The 26,557-nt window shown below is 36.7% G+C and overlaps 1 protein-coding gene across 4 annotated transcripts in view; it reads left to right on the top strand.

The window, feature by feature from the left end:
* The window catches only part of ATF2 (activating transcription factor 2), a 48,743-nt gene extending 22,798 nt beyond the window's left edge, over positions 1 to 25,945 (top strand). For all 4 annotated transcript variants that reach the window (XM_050340152.1, XM_050340155.1, XM_050340156.1 and 1 more), the window contains 4 exons: positions 8,717 to 8,866; positions 10,703 to 10,909; positions 16,557 to 16,662; positions 23,271 to 25,945. In XM_050340152.1, the coding sequence (XP_050196109.1) occupies positions 8,717 to 8,866; positions 10,703 to 10,909; positions 16,557 to 16,662; positions 23,271 to 23,497 (690 nt within the window). In that variant the 3' untranslated portion in view covers positions 23,498 to 25,945. The remainder of the gene's footprint in view (positions 1 to 8,716; positions 8,867 to 10,702; positions 10,910 to 16,556; positions 16,663 to 23,270) is intronic.
* The last annotated feature ends 612 nt before the right edge of the window (positions 25,946 to 26,557 follow it).

Here is a 26,557-nt window from a genome sequence, read left to right on the forward strand (position 1 = left end):
TTCCTTCTGAAAAGCAGAATATGTTTCCTCCCAAAGGACATGATATTGCTTTAAAAACTAGGAAAATAAAAAGGTTTTTAAAAACGTTTTCAGAATCTCAACTGAATATATAGTCCACCTGGCAAGAGTTTTGTAATTAGATATGTATTACTGACATAGTTAACAAATTGTTCTGTGTGGAGGTTGTTTCTGTTGTTGGGTATTTTCGGGGGGGTTGAGGATTATTTGGAAAAATCATTAGTAAAACAAGCAAAAGAAATTTAGGGTTGTTTTTTGTCTTTGTTTTTGTTTGTTTGTTTTTCTTAACATTAGTGATCCATTTATGGTGGTAGTTTGAATTAATCAATTTCTTGAAACATTTTCTGCAGCATTAGGTAATTGCTTCTCTTTTTTTGCTGTCTCATTTGTTTGTTTGTTCCAACTGTTCTAAAGCGATAGAAAATCTACTATTAAACAATAATTAACCATTTATATATTTACAAGATGCCTCCAAAACCAGTATATCTGTCCTCTGAAATAGTGTTTGTCTTACTTCAACTCTTACTTTGTGCTAAAAAAGAATCAGGAACACCTGCTAGATAAAATACATTTTTCTGCATTAATATTGGGAAGTGTGAGGATGCCCTTAACATTCTTCAATATCTCATTTCTCTGGTCCTAAACCTGTGAGCTGTCTTTCCTTACCCATTTTCTCTTCTCAATCCACAATATGAGTCTGGGAATACTGGTTATTCCGCTGTCTGGAGTAATGGGATTCCAGTAGAGTAGGCACACTAGAGCACATTCACCAGATACTGAAACTGTTGTGAGGAGGTGATTACTGACTTTGCCTAATGCTGTCAGGTCTCCCTTCAGTTTCCTCCTCTGTTGAACCCAAGGACTTGAAAGCATGTAGAGAGGGACAGAAAGGAAAAAGGTGTGTTTCTGTGCATCCTTGTCCCTCTGGGGATGGGAAAAGGAATCTTTTAATACTTGAGGAAATATTTAAATGTAACAAGCTCTGATGAAGTGAGTTTACCTTAAATCCAGGAAAGAAAAATGTAAGTGAAAACAAGAATGGTTTTTTCAGAAACTGCATGTCTTAAAGTTAGGAGCTTTATGCTCTGAATTCTGCTTTGTGAAATCCAGGAGTAATTGGTTTCAAATAATTTTTCAGATGGGCAAGAAATTAGGTTTTTAAGTGTATTACTGAGTGATTTGCTTTTAAAAAGCTTTGAAGGGCAGAAGGGAAATACATGGATGTGGTAAAGACTTTGATCTCAAGTTGAAAGAAGCAATCACTCAAATGCAAAGAAAAACAAAGATCATTAGACTTAAAATTTAACAGTCTCATTAGCCTTCTCATTACAATTCAGCTAATATATGCACTTCAGTGATTGCCTATCTTTTTTTTTAAAGTGAGACTGTAAAAAGGGTATTTGCAGTATTTCTTCTTTCTTGTCACTTAATATCAAGCATAAGTAGAATTCAAGAATATCAGAATTATGTATATTTCTTACACTCATTTACTTTTATATAGTGCCTATTCACACAAATAAAAAACTTAATTTCTTATCACTCTGAAAGTAAAAGCAGTTTAATGAGAAACTTAATGTTTATGTCGAACAGCCTCCAAACAGGAAGATTAACTCTCTGTGCCATGTGATTTGTTGGCAGATATGTGATGGTTTATTGAATGCAAAGTTCCATTTAATTTTTAAAATTTAAGTCTTAGTGATATCGTTCCCCTTCTTTTTCATGCATTTCTTGAAAATAATTTTGCTTGCTACATACTCAGTTCTGCAAAGATATGGTAACCAGGTTTATTTTTCACTTGTGTTCCTGGTTAAGCCAACAGAAGACTTAGTATTTAGTTTTACAGTTTACTTTTTATTTTGTCAATAGTTCACATTTAGTGTTGAAATACAAGCTGTTACATTGACATTTAATAAATGAATGGTGTTAATGGTATACTGCAATTTATGGATTTATTAGTACGGTTAAGTCAGCAGAATGCTGAGAACACCTCCTGTGTCCCTTTCCCTGCCATAGCCACATTTCTCCCTCATGTTGGGAGGCAATTCTGAAGGGCAAAGGAGTTCAGGACATCCTTTAAGAAGAGAATTTCAAAAGTACATGAGCAGGCCATGCCCTTGTGATGAACATGAGCCAGCAGAGAAGATTGGCCTGGCTGAACAGAGAGCTTTGACTGGAACTCAGGAGAAAAGGGAAAGTTTATAACCTATGGAAGAAGGGCAGGTGACTCAGGAGGACTGCATGGGTGTTGTGAGGTTATGCAGCTAGGGGAACTAGTGAAAAAACTTGCCAAACTCTTTTCAGTCTTTTACCAGTAGTCCTGGCTAACTGGAGGGGTCCCAGGTGACCAGAGTAATGTAACGTAAATGTGATGTTCATCTTCAAGAAGGGCCAGAAGGAGGGTCCAGCGAACTACAGGCCTGTCATCTTGATCTCTGTGTTGGGGAAGGTCATGGAGCAGATGATTGAGTGCCATCACATGGCACATACAGGAAAACCAGGGGATCAGACCCAGCCAGATTGGATCTGTGGAAGGCAGGTCCTGCTTCACTGACCTGCTTGGCTTCTGTGACAAAGTGACCTACTTAGTGGACAAGGAAAAGGCTGTCAGTGTTGTCTATCTGGACTTCACTAAAGCCTGTGACACTGTTTGCCATAACATTCTCCTGGGGAAACTGAGTGCTCATGGCTTAGACAGGCATATTCTTTGCTGAGTAAAAAAAATAGCTGGATGGCTGAGTCCAGAAAGTGGTGATGAATGGAGTTAAATCCAGTTGGTTCCCCAGGGTTCAGTGTTGGGACCAGTTTTGTTCAATGTCTTTATCAACAATCGGAACGACGGGGTTGAGCCTTCCCTAGGTCAGTTTGCACGTGACATCAATTTAGGCAAGAGCGTTGATTTGCAGGCTCTGCTTCCAGAGGGGTGTGGACAGGCTGAATGCATGGGCTGAAGACAGTTGTATGAGGTTCAACAAGCGTCTCGTCCTGCACTTGGGTCACAACAACCCCAGGCAGCACTGCAGGCTGGGGGCAAAGTGTCTGGAAAGCTGCTTTTTGTAAAAGAACCTGGGGGTGCTGGTCAGCAGCCAACTGAATATGAGCCATCAGTGAGCCCAGGTGGCTAGAAAGGCTTTTGTGCTTTGGACCTTTCTTTGCAGAGGCTATTTCTGCAGTTCATGTCTTGCATGACTTTTCAAGGAGCTGATGTAGTTTTGCAGTCAGAAAAGCACTTCCTGCTCTGATTTCATTCCTTATCGCTCATTCACTTCTCTCTTACCTGCTTATGAAAGTTACTGTTGTGTAACTTCTTTTTTTTTTTAAGTGAAGGTGAGAGCTAATTAAAGTCAAATTAGAGATTGTAGTGCCATTATTTTCTAATGGTATGAAACTTAATTATTTAAATATTAATTTGGATAATTTATTGATTTTTATTAACATGAAAACAACACATTTTTCTCTATTTTTATGAATACCTGTTGGTTTTTTATGAGCTGCATGTACCAAATTGTACAAAGAGCAGTGTACATTTTTCATTATAAAGTCATGACTGAACCTTAGTAAAACAAATTGATATTTTCATTTTTTAAAGCTAAAACTTGAAATAACTGGTAGAAGACATCTTTGGTAATGGGCATAGGATATCTTCCTAGAGCACAGTTAGAATTTTTCTTCAGCTGTCATAAGTCTTAAAATACTTTTTAGGATAAGGGAACTAAGATACTTCCTGAGTAATTTTTCCCACTGTGTGCAGCTTTTGGAGACTTTTTCCTTTGGTACATGGGCTCTCTTACAACTTTTGAAAGTGTTTTTAGATTAGACTATCCAAACATAATAATCAAAACTGTATTTATTTCTATGTTTGATAAACTTTTCAATCTAAAGTGTCAAACTCCTTCAGCGTGGCGGTTTTGGTTATTCATGTAAAGCGAGTTACTGAGGTGTCACCTCTAGAACTCCATTCTTTCTTTTCTGAAATAGTCTTTTCTCTGGTTACTATTTAAGTTGCTTGACACTAAATGACCATGTGAATTCAGAGGGACAGTTGCATTTGGGAACAGTTCACTGAGTGAAATAGCAGATAGAAAAATACATGTCAACTGCAAGGACTAATGACTGGGAGGAAAAAAAAGTCATTAAAAAAATCATAAAATGATGACAGACAAAAAATTAAAAGTTGGCTATGCAGTGAGCCAAATCCTTATGATTGGTGACATTATTGCAAGAGGCTCTTGACTGAAACAGCTGACATTTAGTGGAAGAGTGCAATAAGCATAATCTTAGTGTCTGGTTCACCACAGAGATATGTACAGTGCTGTACATGTTTCAGTGCTGTGGAAGAATTACATGAAATTAGATTGCATTTTAATTTCATTGCCTAGCAGTGAAGTTATTGTAGTGAATATAGCTGGTCCAGTCACACCTGTGAAAGGCACTGTTACTACAGTTTTGAATGTTCTTGTGTCCTCTTTCTCCTACTAGTAGAACTGAAGTGAAAAATGACTAGAGATTTTGTTCAGACACAAACTGTCTTTTACTGCTATTCTTTTGAAAATACCCTTCCATCTTGTACTGAGAATGGAATTCAATAGGAGTTTGAGATTTCTATGGCACACTTAATATAAATTGTCAGTTTTTCTGACATGACTCCGTGTTGGTTTTGCTAAAGAAACTAACTTTCACATACTTTAATAATATCAAATGTATAAGTCAGTTTTGTGATATTTTAGAGAGGCTCTAGAAGTAGATGAAATAGCTGTCTTTAAGAAAACAAAACCAACAAAACAAAAAAATTTTGTCACTGAGATAAAGATGCATGATTCGAAATGTTGCAGAATCGCTTCTGATCTTCTTGTGAGAAGATCTGTAATTGTATGCTTTCGGTGTATGAAACTTGAGCCCTGAGTTGCAGCTGTAAAACATCCTTTTCTGGGTGTAGAGCTTGTGAATGCAGACTTAATGTTCAGACCCTTCTGCATGTATTGCAGAAGTTTCTGAAGAACTTAAAAGTTGCTTTAACACTGAATGTTTTCCTCAGTCTCCTTCTTCGCATATAAAACCTTTTGTCACAATCTGAGAAATACCTTGCACTCAGTGGGCAACCAGTAGACTTTCCACAGAGGTTTCTACTGAGAAGTGACAGAGGGCAGTTTGGCAAATGTTCAGAAACTGACATTAACTTGCTGGAGCCCGGCATGGGACCTTGTGTTCAGCAGAATTCTTCTGACCTGTCTCTCTGCATGCCGAGCTAATCAGCAAACACCTAATGAGCCTACTCTAAAGAAACAGACCCTCTCACAACCTACTTCATTTTCATATGTTCTCTGGGGGTGGAGAGACAAGACTTCATAAGGACTGATGATGCTGCAAAGACCACAATAATGATAATTAACTTGCTGAATTTAGAAGATTATGCTGTTAATTAGTTGCAAAATAAAGATAAGTAATAGAGCAGCAGATGGTAGGATAACACCCAGGAGAAGGAGGGTTATTACTCTGATGAGCTTTTGTGGCAGATATGAAATATGGATCTGAGTTTTTCACAAATTGTTTCTGCAGTATATTATCTTGTTTCTGTGAGCTCTTGATGGAATGATCTAGTCCTACCAAATTTTGACAGATGTGGTGAGGATTTGTTTTCAAGGATATACATGAATGATAAAACCCTCCTAATCAAGACTTTAAAAGCTATTAAGCTATCTGAAAATACCGGTTTTAGTTTGCCTATAACCGAATAATATCAAAAAATCTTGGTTGCCGTCAGGTTTCCCCACATAATAACACTTACACACATTTATTTTAGTATTTGTTTTGGTATACCTGATTGTTAAAACTGGGATTGTCATTCTACTTGGGGTAACTGTCTCCCTAGTCACAGAAAGCACAACATCCATATAGTATTTTACTCCAGCAGTACTTTTTAAAATATGAAACCTTTTAAACACATGAGCTGGATATCTCCTTGTGAAAATCTGTAAATATTCCTCTGATTTTGATGATATGTCTGCATTTGTGGGTAATTTTAATCCTCACTACTTGAATTTCAACTTTTAAACTTTGTAATATAAAACTAAACCCAATTATTTTCTATTTCTGTTTCCATAGTACATTTAACAATGCAATTTTCAAAAAGAGTTAATTTACTTACGGATTTACAGAATTACAATGTTTAAATGTTAACATTACAGTAGGGAAAGTTAAGTCCTACTTTAAATGTTTGCACATTGGTGTGCAAACTCATGAAATTACCACCGTGGGCAACACAAGACTCAAATTAGGGAGATTAGTTTCATTTATTAGTTATTAAATCAAAGTAGGATAATGAGAAATAACCCAAAACTTACAAACACCTCACCTTCCCTTCTTCCTGTGCTTAAGTTTTCCCTCCCTCCTCCCCCACAGCAGCATAGGGGGAGTGGTTGTGGTCAGTTTATCGCATGTCTCTGCTGCTTCTTCCTCTGGAGGAGTAGGTAAGGTTGGAAGGCACCACCGTGGGTCATCTGTTTCAACCCCCCTGCTCAAGCAGGGTCATCCCAGAGCACATGGCACAGGATTGCATCCAGAGGGTTCTTGAATATGTCCGGCGAGGAAGATTATACAACCCTTCTGGGCAACTTGTTGCAGTTTGCTGTCACCTGCACAGGAGGTAAATTCTTCCTCACGTTCAGGTGGAACTTCCTGCCAATCAGTTTCTGCCCATTGTCTTCTTGTTCTGTTGCTTGGCACCACCGAGAAGAGTCTGGATCTGTCCTCTTGACACCCCACCTTCAGATACTTACAGACATTGAAAGGTCCCCTCTCAGTCATTTCTTCTCGAGCCTGAGCAGGCCCAGCTCCCTCTGCCTTTCCTCCTAAGAGAGGTGCTTTATTGCCTTCCACTGGACCTGCTCCAGGAGCTCCATGTCTCTCGTGTACTGGGGAGCCCAGAACTGGATGCAGCATTCCAGATGTGGTCTCACCAGGGCTGAGTAGAGGGGCAGGATCACCTCTCCCAACCTGCTGAGAATGCTCTTCCTAATGCACCCCAGGATACCATGGGCCACCTTGGCACAACTGGCACATGATGAGCACACTCATGGATGGCTCATGGACAGATTGTTGTCCACCAGGATCCACAGGTCCTTCTTTGGAGAGCTGCTTCCTGGCAGGTTGGCCCCCAGCCTGTACTGGTGCATGTGGTTATTCTCCCTCAGGTGCAGGATCCTGCATTTACCTTCAAGAAGGTTCTTCTCTGCCCATCTCTCCAGCCTGTCAAGGCCCTTCTGAAGGGCTGCACAGGCCTCCAGAGTGTCAGCCTCTTCCTTCCAGCTTTGTGTCACTGGCAGAATTGCTGAGGAGGCTCCTTCATCCAAGTCATTGATGAATAAGTTAAACTGGGCCGGATTTGAACAGTGGTGAACACCACTTGTGACAGGCCTCCAACTGGATGGACCCTGCACCACTGATTATGACCCTATGGAATCTGCCATTCTGTCAGTTTTTAATCCACCTCACTGTCCACTCATCCAGTCCACACTTCCCCTATTCCAATGTGGAGTCCCTCCCGGGCGAGACAGTCCTGCATCTGTTTCTCCAGTGTGAGTCCTCACGGGGTTCTTCACAAACTGCCCCAGTATGGATCCCTTCCACTGGGTGCAGTTTTTCAGGAACAGACTGCTCCAGCGCGGGTCCTCCGTGGGGTCACAAGTGCTGCCAGCAAACCTGCTCCTCAGTGGGGTTCACTCTCGATGGGGCCATAGGTCCCACAAGAAACCTACTCCATCACAGGCTTCCCACAGAGTCACAGCCCTGTTCAGGCTTTTTTGTTAGGTTGTTTTTCCAAGAAGAATTAGGAAAGTACAAATTAATTCTTGAGTGTTAAATAACTATGGGCTTTCAGAGTGCTGTACATATACTAAAAAGTATGAATATGTTATCTTAAAAATTTTTGTAGCCCTGCCCTAATGCTTGCAGCTATCCTAAATTTTTGTTATAAAGCTGAGCTCTGGGGAAATTGCAGTAAATTTGGTTTGTGTGCTTTTCTGAAACTGTCTTCTTCATTCTGGGAAATTTCCTGGTTTTTGTAGTGGCTGTGTACAATAAAGGAAGAACATCAAAGCTTTTAGCAGTTGTTTACTGTAAAATAGCATACCATAAGAGTTACCTTGCATATGTCAACATAAATAGTCTTTACATATAACCTGTACAAGTATTTTGTGCATTTTTAAGATGTTTCAGCAAACATCTTGGCTTTCATCTAATTACTATGGGAAGGATTTCAGGTGAGTGTTTGTAAACACCATGAAAAAGTGGAGGCACAATGAGCTATTTAAAAGTGGGTAGAGAATACCAGAATTTTTAACATGGAAAGATGTTTACATTCTCTTTTTTCTTATTTTCCTTCATGTGTGGTTGTTACACCTGTAACTACTGGTAGCACATCTTTGTGTACTACCAGTCTCAGCAGTGTTTGTTCGTGGCTTTCCCGAAGTCTCCTTGTGGAGATTTCTCAGTTCATCAGGAAGGAGGCTGCCTCATTCCTATTGTCATGCTTGCCAAAAGTAGGTATATACCTAGATCACTGTTGAAAGCCTGTTAAAAGAAGCAACTGTTTAAGAGGTGGAGCTCCTGTTTCCAAAATGGAAGTAACTGTTAGTATAAATAATTAATTGCTGAAGTTAGCATGATAGAATATTCCCCCCCCTCTTTTTTCTTCTGCTTTCAGAGATTGAAAGCAGCCTTGACCCAGCAGCACCCTCAGGTAACAAATGGAGATACTGCCAAGGGACATCCAAGTGGGTTGGTTAGGACTCAGTCAGAGGAACCACGACCACAGTCACTACAACAGCCTGCGACTTCAACAACTGAAACACCGGTATGACAACACAGTGGACATACACTTCTTACACCCTCTCTTTATTTTGCAAATAAATATATTTTTTCTTTACTCCTTATTTGTCAAACAGAGATAAATGGACTCCTTTTGGAGTCAGTAGTTCTGTAGCAGTAAAATGTTTATAATTCTTACATGTTCTTAAATGCTTCTAAAATCTGTTATCCAAGATGATCATTTCAAAATAAGTATTATCTATCTACTCAAATTTAGAACTAAGTCCTGATTTCTAGAGTTCATTACTGGGAGATTCTGTGGTAGCTGAAATTTGTACAGCTGGTCAATATATATACTGGAAAAAATAATTTTGTGTTTCTGTTGCATATGTTGTATGTTTAATATTTGATATCATAAATGCTCTTAGAAATTTTTTATTTCCATCAGGTATCATGCTTTCTTAATTTACTTGAAAGATCTTTTCTGGACTGTCACATGAAGAGTTTCAGCTCTATGATTAAGTGTACTGTGTTATATCAGGTTCTGAAAGGGGGGCTCTGTGTGTGGTGTGGTGTGCTGTGCTGTGCTTTTGGGATGTTAGATGAGAACAGGGGAGTAAAAGGCAAGACCTCTGAGTCAGACGGGAAGTGGGAATGCTGCTGGAGGAAAGATAGACTTCCCTGGGTGAATCCTGGAGGATTGCAGCTGTTCTATTTCTAAAAAAAACAGTTGGAATGTGTTTTCAAAATGCTTTTAAAAAGTATATGAGAGTTATTTTCAGAATTTGTAGCATAATAATAATTTTATAAAAGTCACACACTTGACCCAGAACCGAAAGGACCTGTATCTGCAGTGAAAGCCTCAGATTCTTAAACTGGTCAGTAAAGTCAGATAATGCATCAAAAGAAATATATTTGGAGCAGAAAAAGGTGACCCATTGGAAAATTATCTCCTTTTTATGGCTGCTGTTCCTCATACTTCTTCAGTTTTTAAAAGAATATTTTCATAATATCACATAGCAGAGTTTTCAAGATGGAAATCTTGCTGTTTGATTATTTTATGGTTATTTCACAATTAGTATTAATCAAAAGTTGCAAGTGTTTCATTCTTAAAAGTCTAATTCGAGTTCCCAGATTTTTTTTGTTATTAACTATCTAGAATTTATGCCAAATTGATATGCCACCTGATACATGTTTGGGGTTTTTAATTTTAAGAAAAACTTTCCTATTGTGCTAGACTGAATGTGCAGGTGCACCTGTGAATATGTCATGTAGACAGTTATGTTCTGTCTGTCCTATCCCATTAAAGGATTTTAAGATCCATTATATTGTTATCATGTTTTGTTAAATCTTTGTTTAGGTTCTGTGTACAGCTGTGAAATAATTTAAGTACTGAAATTTTTTGATCCTGTCATAATATGTGGGTGGATTAAGGGAAATTGCTATTCAGTGGTGGGGAACACATAAACAAGTAGGAAATTGCTATCTGGAGATTCAGGGATCAGTGAGTCTCAGCACTGGCAGCATTTATCATACAACTTCAAAACAGTGTGGTGGGCTTTAGCAATTGTGTCGTGTTTCAGTCGTGACTAGGTTTATGGGAAGATTATTTGGGAAGAGTCAAAAATATAACATTTATTTCCTACTAAATGTAACTTGAAAGCTACTTTGGGTGTACTATGTTAATGTAACATGATCAGGAGTGTAAATTCGTTTTAAAAACATAGCTGTAGAGTTAAATGGGCACAGCTTTCCACAGAAGAGATGTATTTAGAAATGCACTGAATGCTTTTCTCAAGCTGTGATGGCTATTTATATTAGTGCTGTAGGTTAAGTCATGAGAGGTGTTATACTGATAATTAATAGTTTTTACTGGTTTTAGGCATCACCAGCTCAGCCTACGCCACAAACACCAAATACAGGTGGTCGGCGAAGAAGAGCTGCCAATGAAGACCCTGATGAGAAAAGGAGAAAGTTTCTGGAGAGAAACCGGGCTGCTGCTTCCAGATGCCGACAGAAACGGAAAGTCTGGGTGCAGTCATTGGAGAAAAAAGCCGAGGACCTGAGCTCACTAAATGGCCAGTTACAGGTATACTTTTTATTTCAAGTCAAAATGAGTTAAGTTTTTCCATTCTTAGACAGTGATTCTCAATGGAACTTAAAACTTTGCATGCAATCTGAAATTGAAATGGTTTTGTAACTGGTGGCTCAGATCAGACTTAAAAATTCAGCACTAATTGCATATAGCAGTAAAGTTAGAGTGTAAGAGCATACTCCTCTTTCACAATGTGTGAACTTCAGGATCATTCCCTTTTATCCTGTGTTCCATTTCAATCACTTTCAGACTAGGATACTAAACAAAGATGACTAGATATGTTGGAGTAAAGGCTTATTAGCAATGTAATAGTCTTACCTTGAACACATCTTGTTCTTAATAATTTGTTTCACAACCTGAGTTATTTAAGTAAATTTTGAGTTTATTTCATGTGGTTCTTTTAAACTTCACTTTTTTTCCTTTAAAGTGAATGTAGTGCTCGTGAAAGGTGCCAGATTGACATCATGGGAAACTGAAGGCCTCTTTTGTCCACAGAACAGGTACAACACAGGCAGCGGCAGTGCAAATTTCACCACACTGCCCTCCCAGTGTGCATAAATCCCATAGAAATGGAAGTATACTGTAAGAGGGTAGGCTAGTGTATGCTGCTACTCATTTTTCCACCTCATCTGAGGTTGTCAATCTTGGAAAGTTGTCACGTGGACAAACTTATTCCCCTACCGAACAATCCATGATCCTTCTATTTAAACTACTGTTAAATGTTAAAGCATACTTTCCTAATGTTTTCCAGCAGCACAGAAGAATTGGCACAAAGTATTGTTTTCAAAATAAAAAGTCTAAAAGCTTCATTTTGAAAATTCCTGAAAGGAAAAGTTATGTCATTTCCTAAATCAAGCATTTATTTAGAAAATGTAGTGACATGTATTTTCGTATGTTAAACTTTCACTTCTTTTTCTTCATCTGAGCTGTCCACTAAGTCAAATTCACATATCTTCTCCTTCCTATGAGAACTTCTCTTTACTTGTTTGGTGAAGAAAACATCATCGTTTTACTAACAAGACAGTAGGGCATGTTGAGATTACTTTTTATCATGTCATCAAAATTACAGTATCAGTCATCTTCATGTCTTTAAAAATACTCAGCATCCCAGACCCTAAAATGTAAAAAAATTCCTACCTAAGCACACACCGTGAAATGGTTTCCCGTGTTCCAAGGATCATGACACTGCACCAGCATTATTTAAATTTTCTTGCAAATATATATTCTTATACCTGTTCACAGTTTTTAGACATGTTCCTTTAATTCACACACAGTCCTCAATTAAGTCAAATAATTACAAAATTGTACATAACACTGTAGCTTAAATAATCTAAGAAACAAGTGAAGGAGAATGAAAAAAATCAGCCATAGTTCAGTTTTTTAGTGAAAATAATATTTTGTATCACATGAACTGCCTTTCACTTATATATATACAATATAAATTTGTACAACAAAAATGTCACCTAAGTACCATAACCAAAAGGTTTCCAAGAGTTAACTCAGTAATAATGAATTCAAGAAAGGTTTTTTTATGGTTTACCAAAAGCAAAACTGTTAACTGTAAAGAACAGAATGACTTGTAAAGAAAATTGAATGTCAGAGAAATAATTAAATTGTACTTTATGTGAAAACATTAATCAATCCTGTATTTTCATAATAATTCTTCACTTGACAGGCTAACATAGCTGATCAGCACAGTGGACAGTAATGACCTATGATTACTTACTTTATATTTAATAGAAAATTTAATAAGTTTGGAATTTTGCCTTAGTGCAGTTTTATAGACTGAGTGTTTGGGTTAGTAGTTCATATTTTGTTTAACGTCTAAGTGGCCTGCTCAGCTGAATTTACTGAGATGTCACATTTCCAAAAGCAGGTTCGTACTGAAGTGACTGCATTGCATTGCTTCATGTAACAATTATGACTCCTTTCAACACAGTAGCTTTCTTGTAACGTCTGTGTCAAAGCTTCTGATGTCAATGGGAAGGTTTTTAAGGCTGAAAGCTTGCTAACAGTACTTTGAAGAGGTTTACTTGGTTGGTGTATGTATTTTGTTCTGTAGATTAACTTATGCCAAGTTCTTTTAAAAGTTTGAAGGTAATTTATTTTTTAAGCAGTATTTTTCAAATTTTTGCTTAAGGGAAAATTTCCATCTGTGACATCACACTAGTAACAGACATAGGTTAGGCAGGCTGTTTTTATTATAGGCTCTGCTATGTACATTTTTTTCATGCTTCCAGGCATTTAAAGTTTATTTACTGTTTTGTTGACTGTGTGTTCTACTAATGCGTTGACTTAAATTTTATTCATCACCTTGAGTGGCTTATATGCCTTGCACAGTCCTGCAGGGTATGGGGTGCTGTATAATGTATTAAGAAGGTATTGACAGTGTGTCCACAGCGGCCACTCAGCCATATTGCAGCATCAGATGCCAAAGTGCATTATATGGACTGTATTTGGTCCCTATTGCTTTAATTTTAGAGGGCAAAGTATTAGAAGAAGAATGGGCTGCCTTCCTCATGAGGTCACTGTGGGTTTTCAATGAGCAGCAGTCAAGTGATGGTTTGTACTGATGCTCCAGAAGCTGCTTTAGGAAGGCTGAATTGTGAAAGTGTGCCTGTAAGTAAAGATCCTTTCGCATACAGGAAGTTGTCCAAAAAGAAGCAGGAAGAGCATTGTTTTAACTCAGCCACAGACAATACCCTATCCCCAGAAGTCACATCTGCCTGTCTCTGATGATAATTCTGGTAAACATATATCACAAATACTGTCCCACACTTTGCTGAGTAAGGGTTAATCTGGTCCCACCATCACATATGCATTTTGGATGCAAGGAGAAAAAGGCAGATATGGAAGAATGCGTTGTACACTGTGTGGTACATATTCATAAGAATATAGAAGGGAAAGCATCTTTTGAAATATGGAGTGCAGGTAAAAGTCAGTATGCTTTCCTCCAGAAACCTTCTGATGCTGGCACATTTTGAAATGCGGGAACATACAAATTCTTCTAGACAGCATGTGAGGTATATTTCATGCTTATTTAAAGAAGTGTTGATGCCTACACTTAACTCAGTGTCTTATTAATGAGGAGGGCCTTTCCAGTGTGAAAACTTTAAATAATGCCAACTGTTAAAGTGTTTATTCCATGTGTTGCTTGTTAGCCTGTTTTCAACAGGTTAACCACATGTTACATGACCACCACACAGTAACATTAATGTGTTTTGAACAAGATGAAAAACACTTGCTGTTATCAATCACATACAAGATAAGTAACTACAATGGGTATAGGAATTGCTTTCAACAGTCCCTCTTTACCGGTTAGAAGTGGTAATATATAAATGGCAGCCCTAGATTGCCTTTTGTGACATTCCACATCCCACGTGTCTAGCAGACATAACTCAGTTCTAGTTTCAGGAGTGATTTGTGCATTGCATATAGCATTCTTGGCACAAGTGTTCATGTTATGGAATACACAGCTAGCATTGTTGAGATTACCTCAACCTTTTTTCTATATGGGAATGCTGTTCCATTTTTTTCAAGTCTGCTTTAATGTAAGATAATATATTTGCTTTTTGTATTTATACTAGCAACATCCTTAATATTTTTACTACAGCTGACATTAATCTATAATTATAACTTGTAAAAATTTTTCATAAATATTATTTTACTTACTACAACTTCATACTTAAATGTGCTTTTTCTGTATACAATTCCTTCTTAAAATGTGGGAGACAAGATAGAAAATTCCGGGAAACCTTTTCCTGATTTGATCACTTCTTTTGCCAAAGTTCCTTTAAACTAAACAGAAGTATATTTCATAGTCTTGGATGTTGTTACTTCTGTAGATTATCAAGAAGTTGTCTCCAAACTGCATCAATGCGGGCTTTTAATTCCCCCCAACTATGTCAGCTCTGTGCAGCTCCCTGCTTTCCCTGCAGATTTGTGGCTCCTCAGTAAGTAACATGGTGAACTAAGGGGAGACTGAGAGCTGGAGGCCGTAGTAGTGTGCTTTCTTAACAGCCTAAGGTTTCAGGACGTGTAGTGCCAGCTGGCAGAGAATTTATGGGGCTTTTGGTTGGGTTTCTTTCATTGCAACCTTTTTTGTTTGCAGTCACATTTTTCTTTCGTTAAAAACGTTTGTGAAGTCAGATTTTTGGCACCTCTCAGCTTTTGCTTTTCATATAAAGTTTCTAAAAGAGATATTTTACACAATAAAATGACTGAAAAGTCTTGAAATTTGTTGTCTTCTAAATGGAGGGAGAGAATACAAAGAGGAGCTTTTCTTTTAACAATCTAGTATTTTAGTTACTTAGTGTAATTAAACCTAGTAAGTTCTATTCTGAAAAAATTGTTTTCCTTTGGAATCGTTGTACTTGTAATTCACCTCATTTCTGACTGCATCGCCTTATTTCTAGCTTACAAATAAATAGGTTGACTTTTTTGTGGTTTATTTTTCCAGATAATTTTAGTTGCAATCCAGTTTTCCTGTGTTTACTTTTATTTTAACTTGCTCCTAAATGCGTAAACATAAGCTTTTACCAAACAATTATGCCACATGTGTGATATATTATGCTAATGTACAAAGGTTCTTATACTTGAAGTAACTTCCAAGTGTCAGTGGAAAGGATTTATATTTAAAATAAAGTAACCCATGAAAAACACATATTTTGTCAAGATATGGGGATCACATAGCATTACAGATAACTTGATTAGTAATATTTTTCTACTGTTTAAAGTGAATTGGGTTCTATCAAAATGCCATACCATTCTTAATTTAGATTTGTCACATGTAATGCAGTTATGTAGCGCTTCTCATCTACAGACACCAAACTGCTTTACAGGGAAGGTGAGTATTGCTGTCCTCCATTTTATAAATGGCAAAAGTGAAGCACAAAGCAGTAAAATGACCTTGCTCAAGGTCACCCAGTAGTGGAAAGGCACAGTCTGGAAATGAACCCAGTCACTAGATTCTGCAGGTGCTGTCATCTGGGTTGCACTACACTTCAGTGGCATAAGCTGACATCTCTGGATTTCGTCATTATTATCAATGATTCCTTCATACAGGACATTTATGTGTGGCTACCAAAGAAAAAATCAGTCTGGAGATCAGCAAATATTTGCTAAATTATTTTCCATTACATGAGATTTTGTTTTTTGAAGTCCAAGTATAAATATAGTCACTAAAAAATTATTCTGCATTGGTTTATTTTATTTTATTTTATATTTTTTCCCTTTTCTTAATGTTGGCTGTGGCATCTGTTGAAATGTGTGTAGCTAAATGTAGGTTTACTCTGATTAGGATTCATCAGAAAACCTTCCAGAAGAGTCTCTCAGTAGCTGGATCATGTGAATGAAACTATATGTGAACTCTGCATCTGCAAACTAAAAAACATACATTGTTTTTTTTTTAAAAAGCATTTCCTAGTTATAGAAAATAATAAAGTTAGCCAAGTTTCAGCTAATGTTTACATTTTGTGAGATAAAAGGAATGTATATGTTTTTGCAGTGTATACCAAATGGAAACTTCTTGTGTTTTAGCTGCCCCTAAATGAACAACTGAAAATCCTATAAAACTTAATGCTTACCTTCAAAACGTGTGTAGTTTGAGCCTGGTAAAGTACATAACTTTCTTCTCCTTTAGAATGAAGTCACCCTGCTGAGAAATGAAGTGGCACAGCTGAAACAGCTTCTTCTGGCTCATAAAGATTGCCCTGTAACTGCCATGCAGAAGAAATCTGGCTATCATAGTGAGTAATGTTCCATTACCTATAGCCCGAGGCTGCATCAATGAAATACTGCCAAAGTGAACTGAATGAGCATTAAAATTGAGAAGTGCAGTTCTAATATTACATATATTACATTAAAGATTTTTTTTAATCTCAAAGGTTATTGGAAGACAGGAATTAATATGTGAGATTTAGAAATACATTTTTAAGTCGAAATTGAATTGTTGCATAACATTGAAGGTTTTATGTTGGCTTAATAAATGCATATGATAATTAGCATTTAAGGACTATCGGTTACTACACCTGCTTTGGAAAATATAATTAAAGTATTAAGAGCACATGATAAACCATTTTTTATACTTTATCTTAGCTTAGTACAGTGAAAGGTCCTTGTGGATTTTTTTCCTTCCTCATAATGAGATTTCAGTAGAGGTACTATAACAGCTGTCCTCATTTACCATAGCATCCAGGATCAGTCGAGCCATTAAAATAATCAGATGCAGGTTCATGGCTCCTACTGTACAATGTTTTCTAGATTGTTTTGATTTCCACATTAAGCGACTGCTGTTCTATAAACAGGGTGTTTTTAAAAGGAGTTTTAATATTGATGGGAATACTGAGACTGTCAGTACCAGTTTTTTCTAATCCATATTTTTACTTAAGGTTGTCCTTTTGATTTTTATCCTTCCAGCATTTTAAAGGTTAATTATGCTTTCCTGTCTTGTAACTTCCTTTTTGGCTGTGATACACAGTGCCAGAACCAGCTGCTGCTGCTGCTGTAGAATAAATGGCCAATTTTGTCCATTGTACACAAATTTGTTACAAATAACTGAGCTGGGAATGCATTAGGCAACATTCATAATATATAACCCACAGCTTTCGTTTTTATGATTTAGTGATATTTCAAGATATTTGTAAATGTGAAGATTGTTTCTGCCATATGTAGCCACTTCATTTTAATTTGCCAGTGTCAGTAATTCAGGAGAATAAAGGAACATTTTGTATTGCATGCAAACAGATCCTCAGGTGCTTGCGATAAAACTTAATGGCCACCATCTTTACTTGTAGTCATTGTAAGCAATTCCATCAGAATGGGCAATATTTTTTAATTTAAAAGATTCAGGAGATTTAGCAACTCTGTATTGCCATATATATTTAGAATACTGATTTTGTCAGTTTTGAGCTTATAAATCTTGGTCCTTTGATCTCCAGTCATTTTGACAAGACAGAAAATAGCATCTTGGAGTAAATTGGAACAGTATAGAAATATGTTTGGGATTTATATTAACAATGATTGCTGCAGGGATGAGGCCATTATGGCTCCTGTCTGACAGAACAGCATAATTTCATAGGGAAGCTGCTAGGGGGATAGCATTATGCATGCAAGGTCTTTTAAAAAAACAAAACAAAGAAACCCCTGTAGGTTTCTTAAATTTTGATGGTTTTGAGGATGCATGTTCCTGAATTGTCATGAAAAATATTTAATTGTAAGTCATAAACTGCCAAACTGGTTACATGGTAAGGATTTCTTTGTTGAAGAGTTAGCAAATGGCCTGTTTAGTAATGCTGGGGTTTTGCCCTCAGAAAAGGACTATAATGCTTCTGATTTACTGAAGAATGCAAAATGAATTAGACCTAAATACTAATTAGTAGCAAAAGCAATTTTAGAAAAAAATAATAGTCTGCAAGAAGATTGGAAGCATAGCTCACTTAGTTTCTTGAAAAGTCTCTTGAAAGTAAAAACCTAACATGAATGATAGTTGTAATGCTATCCCTCTGACAGGATTTTGTCACATTATTTCTGTGTGAATATTGTTAGGAAAGCATGTTGGCTAAGTGACATACCCACAGTACAATTTATGAGAGGAAAAAATTGTTTCAGTCAATATGTTCATGAAAATGGTGTTCCTATAAAGTATATTTAAATAAACATATTATATTCATCAAGTAATCAAAGTTGAATTGCTTAAAAAATGTAGTGAGTGGTTTAATAGTCTTGTCTCTGTGGAAGAATTGAAGACCTCAGCTTACAGAACTCCTGCAGTGCTGAGTATTGTGCACTGCATAAAAAATGCTAGTTTAGACCATGTAGACCACAGCTGTTTTAACAGCTAAGTCCACAATTTAATGGGTTTTCGTGTTATTTTTATGCATTTAAATAGGCACAAATAATCTATCACTTTTCATGGTATTTTTGGCACTTAATTTTACATATCTTTTAAGATCTTTTCAATTTTCCAGGCAATTTTTTCACAGGCCAAATGAAAAGCAGACCAGTGCAGGTACCCCTTTCTTCTAAGATTGTTCTTGGGATCATATTTTCCTTATTTAAAGTCTTGTTCCTGCTTCAAAGAGGGTGTCATCAGGACAGAGAAACCAGAAAAATCGTTATTGCACTTTGAGTCAGTATTTTCTGTTGCAATGTTTGAGTTTTCAGCCAGCTTAAATTTTTTTATATCCCAAGGAAGGATGCTAGTGGTTCCAAATGCATCCTAAGCCATGGCAGGGAAAGTGCTGTGTATAGAAGAAATCTAGATGCTGTTCATTTATTTTTCATGTTATCTTTTCCACACTAGACAATTTCTAAAAGTCTTCTGCAATACACCCTATATTTTCTCAGGATTTTTCTGGACTTATAGTAGGAGAAAGGTGAGAAGTTGTGAAAAGAAAATGTGTTGCGAAAATCAAAGTTTTTTTAAAAAATAAAGGGGTTATTATGTATTTTTTCATATTTTTGGCAAGGACATTATAATATTTGAGAACATTTGTTCTAAACTGAGTATAAATGAAGATAAATAGAAGCTGCAGTGTAGGTGATATTAAATGAGGGGGATTGTGTTCTTTCTCTAGTTAGTTTTAAAGAAATGGTAGAAGGTGACTAACTGGTTTCAGACCTTGAATGATTTGAACCTCTCAAACCACTGCGCTCCTGCAGCCTGTTCTGGACAAGGAACAGCTTTTCAGCGACTGCAGGGGACATTCATAAAGGCCAACTCACTGGAAATGAGCATTACTAGGCTTTAGTCCTTGAAAGGCCTAATAAAAATTACCATGAGGCTTCCTTTCTAGTGATTATCAGGGGACTGAAGGAGTTCAGAATCACATGTCGGTGCTTGTGTACTCTTTTGTTTTGCTGGGGTTTTTTCTTCTGAAGACTGAAATCCTTCCTAGTGTGCTTGCCTGACTGAAAGCCATTGGTAAGCAGTGCTAAGAAACAAATAGTTTGAGTACTCTAAAAGGGTATTTTTTAGTGCATCCTCAAAAATCTCTGCTTTTTTGTTGTTTTTTAATTCTTTTCTATAGCTCATCTAGTCCACATTGCATTCCATTTCCAGAACGGCTTGCTCCTCATGGCACAGCCTGCCTAAGAACTATCTGGCCTTGAGGAAAGTTCATGTGATGTAGCTGTAAATTTTCAACTTTCTAATATACAACAAACGTTATTTCTGTAGATTAATTTCTAATTTGGACTGTGCATTTTCCTTGGTTTGAGGCAAAGCTGAAGGAGCCATGAAAAAAGCTAAAATGCCTTGGCTTTTTTTTTTTTTTTTTTAACATTGTTAGTTGCAGTATGATTCTGGTATGTATCAGCTGCACTCTTGAAACCACAGTCCTGTGTCTGGCAATTCTCTGGTCAACTACGAAAAAAGGAAGAAATCAGAATTTAAGTATGACTTCTCTGTGTTCTTCTTAAAGCCTTTGTTCTTATTCCCAGTCTTCAGGCTTAAGAAAACAAGTCACCTCTATAATGAGGTGACTTTTAAGTATCTTCTATATTCATTGAGTGATTTTCTTGTTTGGTTTTTCGTTTCTCAAATGGAGTTTTTATTCAGCTTTTGGCCACTATTCCTGTAAAGTTAGGGCTACCTTAGGAAGGACATTAAAGAAAAGCAAAATAGCTATTTAGGATACCACCTCATTTCTAAATATTTGTTTGTAGTTATTGCAAGGATTTACGTTTCCAGTCCAATTTATTGCCATGAAGTCGTGTTAGGTCTGTGTCTTATATAATGACCTGTCTGCACCAAGCTCCCCTCTCTAGCCCCTGGCATCTCAAAATACCTGGATCATGTGCTTTTGTGTCTTTAGCACTGTATGTTTATCTGCTCAATTATATGAACATTTCTGTTGGTGATCATAAATGTACTCATAACTGTTTCTTCCATCGCATATAGGGTCTTCCTGAGCCCATCAAAGTGAGAAAAACAAACCTCTCTCATGTTCTTTACCACTGTGATCTTACTACAGAAATTTCTTCGGAGTTAAGAACATACATGTTAAGGGAGGCATGACAATGGAAGACCTTCCTTATGTGGCTGAAAAATCATGATCTGTTTTAACTTCCTCTCTATCTCTGGCTCATAGCGTTTTAAACTAACCCTTTTTCTTGGGTAGAAGGAGAATTTGGACAACAAGGAAATTGGGAATCAGCACAAGAAGCTTGATAGGAAGATGGAGATTCACAGGAGAATATCAGCAGTTCCAGAGAGGAGGAGCAGGTGTTACAGCAGGGAGACTGTATTTGATACATGTCATCCTACTTGCTGGCATTTCATTCTGTCTGAGGGGAAGAATATGCCACTCTGGGAAGTGGCACTAGAGTTTCTATTTTTAGCAAAGTTTGCATGTGTTCCTTCTTGTTTTCACATGAGATCTTGTAGATCTTGATAGAGGTACAGCAAAGATGAAATCCTGCTGAATACTGTTAACTGAATTGACACTTGTTCAGGTTCTTTCTGTTCTTGAATGGGCAAACTCTGTTAAGGATCACAAATATCATTCTGAAACGTCCTAATTTTCTTTCTCATGCTTTTTACAATTACTATGAAACCTTTGGTTATGTGGTAATTGTCAGCAGATCTAGCTCAGTGCAATGTGTCCCTCTCTCCTTTAATGCTTGAAAGATCTGTTTTTGTAAAAGTGGAGAATCTGTAAAATAGTTAACCTTGTGCTAACCTTAACATTCTAACTTTCGAACAATTGTGTCCATGCTCTTGTAGTAGAGTTGTAAGAGAAATTGCCTCTTTGATAGTGTAGGCAGTATTTCTTAGAAAGAAATATAGCAGTTTTCTTACTTACCCATCTTTTTTGACCTTACTGTTCTTTTCCAGAAGCGTTCAATAATAGAATTGGTTTTAAGCTTTGAAGAGAAGTGTGTTCATAGTATTCATGGGGCTGTTAAAAGATCTTTATGTTGGGGTCTTGACTTGCTAATTTATCAGATTTTCTTACCCATAGCTGGTATGTCATATAAACCTCAGTCCAACATGGACTTCATTTCACTGTTGTTTGTTGATGGTTAGTGTTCTGTTACTGCTCTTAGCCTGACTTTCTATGGAAACAAAGATATGATACCACAGCGTTGCTCGTCTTCTCATGTGTCATCCTTTCCCATCCTTTCTCTTCCCCTGGGACACTTCTAAATTCTTAGACCAATCTCAAGCAAATTGGAGAGGGATTTCAACTACAAGACTAGAGAAAATGAAGCTTTGTTCCTTTGCTTAGTCACAAGCAATGGTTCATGCCTGCTTCTGGCTCTGTGTGTATCACCTTAGTCAGTAGTGGTTTATAAGGCATTTCCAGTATTCCATCTGGGTACTGCTTTTAGTTGGCATGTAAAATGTTTTTAAAAATACTTGAAAACATTAGGTAACACAAAGTGATTAAAAAAAGTTGCAATGAAATTCAGCATTCATATTTCTAATTTTGAGTAAAAAACAGTAGGCTTATTTTCTTTTTTTGTTTTTTTAGTCTTCAGCTCAGCTTTTTGTTTCATAGCGTTGGCATAATGCCTTGGCAAACCTTTGCAATTCTGGAAAAAAGAATGATTTTAGAATGACTAAGAGGTTTGTGCATGAAGGACATTTTAAATTATGCTCATTTTGGATATTGTTTTTGCACAGTGAAAATTATTTTTTGACCTACTTACCCTCTGTCATGGGAAAAAATCATGTAACTCTGTGGCTAATTCACTTTGGTATTGTGGAGAACACCTGAAATATTTTGAAAATATTTTTAAAATTGGTTTTAACAATTTTAAACTCTATTGAGAGGCATTTGTGTACTAAAGAAGTTACGGAACTTCATTCCTTAAAAGGACACGGGTTGAAAACTTGTGGAAGTGTTGTCCAATTAATATAGTGCTCTAAATAATATGTTTTCAGATATCTTATTCATGATCACGAGTATTCATTACTGAATACTGAAAGGCAATGCAGTAAATAGCATATATTAAAAGTCCAAAGCAATTTCATATAGAAAGAAGAGGTCTGGTAGCATTTTTAGTCTGTGAATATTGCTTACTGATGTGAACATGCATCATTAGAATTAGGCATGGTACCTACCAGCTGATTTACTAGGAGGAAATCAGGCAATTTTAATCATGGCTTTGAAGATCTGAAAATCAGTTCTGGTTTCCTGAATAGTCCATACTGCAGTCTGGTTTTTTGTTTACAAGGTAGTATTTTCTTTAAAAAATAATTAAAAAGAAAAATTTAAAAAAAAAAGATTGTTTTACCATTTGTGCTGCATTGCACTATGAATTTTAATCATTTAGGGACTGATTGCTGTTACTGGGGTGGGGTGGGGTGCATTCCGGGAGAGAGAATCAATTAGTTTTTCTTCTTCAGCTGCAGATAAGGATGACAGCTCGGAAGACATATCAGTGCCAAGCAGTCCGCACACAGAAGCTATTCAGCACAGTTCTGTCAGCACTTCCAACGGCGTAAGCTCCACTTCCAAGGCCGAAGCGGTGGCCACCTCCGTTCTCACCCAGATGGCGGACCAGAGCACGGAGCCCGTGCTTTCCCAGATCGTCATGGCGCCTCCCTCCCAGTCGCAGCCTTCAGGAAGTTGATTAAAAACTTGCATTGCATCAGTTTCTTAGATACACATCCGTGACTTTAAAGGGAAACCAACAAAAGACCAGTCTCCATCTAGGAGAAATTGTAGCTTAAAATTACTCATTTTTAAAAATCCAACTTAAATTTGGCTTTAACGATTGGCAGGTGGAGATGAGACAGAACAGCAGTTCTAGTCTCTAGGCAAAAGACTTTTTTTTTTTTCAAGTATTAGTTTTACTAGTTATTTTTTGTGCTTAATGTGTAAAGTGTGTGTACAGTACAATGTGGTTTATTTCATTTTTAATTTGGTATTATTTCAACAAACATTGGGGTGAACTACTGAAGGTCATCCCCAAGACTGTGATAGTAATATTATGTGACATTTTTATACCAAAGTTCTGCATAGTCCCTATTGACTTTGTAATGTTAGCAAGGTCATAAAGCACTAGGCAAGAGAAAGACAGTAACAGTAAATTTGCTTTTAGTCTTTTTGCCTTTTTGTTGTTTTGCACATTATGAGAGGAAGAACATTGGGAGAAAAACATTTGGGTTGTTTTATGTATAGCATTTTGGTTGGCTTTTAACTGTTGGGGTTTTTAATTTTAATAGGGCCAGTACAGTATATGAAATACAGTACTCTTATGCACATACCAATCCTAGATGAGGATCATTACTAAATAGATTTGATTCTTTTTTTTATTTTAAATTGATGTCAGGTGGGTTTTTTTCCACTCCAACACTTCCATTCTGGTGGGAGAAGAGCTTTATTTCTCTAGTCAGAATAGATGTCTATAACCACCCCTTGTTGCTAGGCTGAAATCAGTAAGCATATTGTAAAATACAGGGTTATCAGATATGGAATACATAGTATTCCAAAGAAGGTTGATATTTTGTGGATTTTTGAGTCGCAGACTAAGGAGTTTACTCATGGTTTTGGATGCCAGAAAAGCCTAAAATCCTTCTTCAGACAACTCGACTTTTTTTTGTCATTGTCTTGTATTTGCAAGCTAACTTGTACTTAATTCTTGTGTAAGCACTGTCATCTTTTAGTAGCAAAAATTTTGATACCTTTCTTGTGGAAAAAAAAAAAATCAGTATCTACCGTATCTTGGAAACAATGTAATTATAATGTGGTGTGTGTGGTGTGTGCGGTGTGTGCGTGAGAATGGTTCAGTAGTTAATGCCAGCAGTCTTTTGCTTGAATGTTTAAAGATGCCTTCAATGTGATGCTGGCTGATAGGTGATTGCAGTTTTAAAATGTTATTTACTGTGCGAACTTGGATAACTAACATTCCATGATGTAGTTTGTTTCTGATGAGATGATTGTAGGTACACTTTTTCTCATTATCCAATCATCTGTAGGATATTGAGTTTTTTAAATGTGCCATTATCTATTTTGATTCTGTACTCATGTCAAAATACAGTTCAATATTTTACAATAGATTAAGTTGTTTTAAAAAAAGTAGATGTGTGCTTTCAGGTCGGAAAACTTTGTATAATAGCAAAAACAGATGCATAGTAGCAACTGGCAGTAAAGCAGGATTCCATTATGTATATAACAAAGATTTAATGCATTTATAATGGGTTGTGTAGTTCATTATCTCTTCCTTCTCCACACTATACCATGTGTTTTTAAGTGTCAGTGCCATCAAGTTTCTATTTGGTTCAGTTTTAAGTCTAAAAATGTAATTGATCCACAGGAAAATCATAATTTCTGCAATATATATACAACCATACTATAATGAAAGCTGGACAAAGAAGTATCTAAGTCGTATATGTATCATTGCAGGGCTTTAAGCATGAAAATAATAAGGATTCTCAATATTTTGTATTTTAAATCTAAGAAAGTTGTGTTGATAACCTCATGTGTTTAAAAGTCTTACTTTCCCAATTTCAACATAAAAAGCTGTAACAGTTATTAAACGTTTCCAGGATGGGGAAATACAATGGAACTCTTGTGAGAACGAAATTAATTACATAGGCACAAAGTGTGAATTCTGCAAGAAAGCTCTACAGTCACTTTTCATTGTAGTTTTGGTGGACTAGATAAGGCCTCGTTGATTATACTATAATTTGCTCTCCTAAACACAAAGGCTTTTGAATCATATAAGTGGAGTTTTTTTTATAACAAAACTGTTGCGCTTGTAAAATAAGTCTACATAAGTGTATAGGAGATGTGTAAACAGTTAATGAATTTAACAGTGGGACTGGAAAAAGAACCATTAAAATCTGTGTTCAGCAAATAGAGAAAAGGTATTAGCCGTACTACCATGGATTCTGTTTTGAGACGTATGTCACACTACTTCTGTACTTAGCATTTTGGGTCTTTACATTTGACATGTTTCACAAACTGTACTGTTTTCTTTTATGTGCAGTTTGCATGAGTAAATCATCCAAGAGAATAAAATCTATCTTTAAGTTATGTTCCTATTTTAATGAAATTATAATTGTTCTAAAAGGCAGCACTGTCTTCAGACTTATTTCTTCACCCTTGCAGTTATCAGCATTTTTCTGGAAGTCATTACTTTAATGTCAGTGTAATGTTATGTAAACAAGAACACGTACATTTCTATAGAAAATAAGGCAAATTCCACTGCTCTGCAATTGGGCTCCAGCAGCTTCTGAGGAATAAACCTTGTGTCTTTAGTTCCAGGAGCCCAGGGTAATCCACAGACAAATGAGTTCATAAACATAGCTTGGTGATCCCAGATGTTGCTCAGCCATTTCTGTTTACCCTGAGTTCCACAGCAAAAAGCACTGTATGTAATCAGGATTTCCAGCTAACTTCCAGCTATTTTAATGTTATTTCAATATACATGAAGGCAGAAATAACAGCTGTATTCAGATGAACGGCTGACAACAGTTGTGTTGTCAAAGGTTCATAGAAAATCATGCCCTCATGCCTGATTGTCAGAACAGTAAAAATGGTTTTGGCATCTATATGGATGTTGGAAACATACATGGAGAGGCACATTTTGTAATCATTTGAAAAGCTATTGACAGAACCCCAGTACGGAGGCTTTCGAGGAAACAAAAGGGTAAAGCTGCTGTGTGTTTCCAGTTGTTGCCTTTAT

This window comes from Myiozetetes cayanensis, unplaced genomic scaffold (assembly GCF_022539395.1).
Source record: "Myiozetetes cayanensis isolate MyiCay16 unplaced genomic scaffold, myiCay2020 scf9, whole genome shotgun sequence".
NCBI classification, from domain to species: domain Eukaryota; kingdom Metazoa; phylum Chordata; class Aves; order Passeriformes; family Tyrannidae; genus Myiozetetes; species Myiozetetes cayanensis.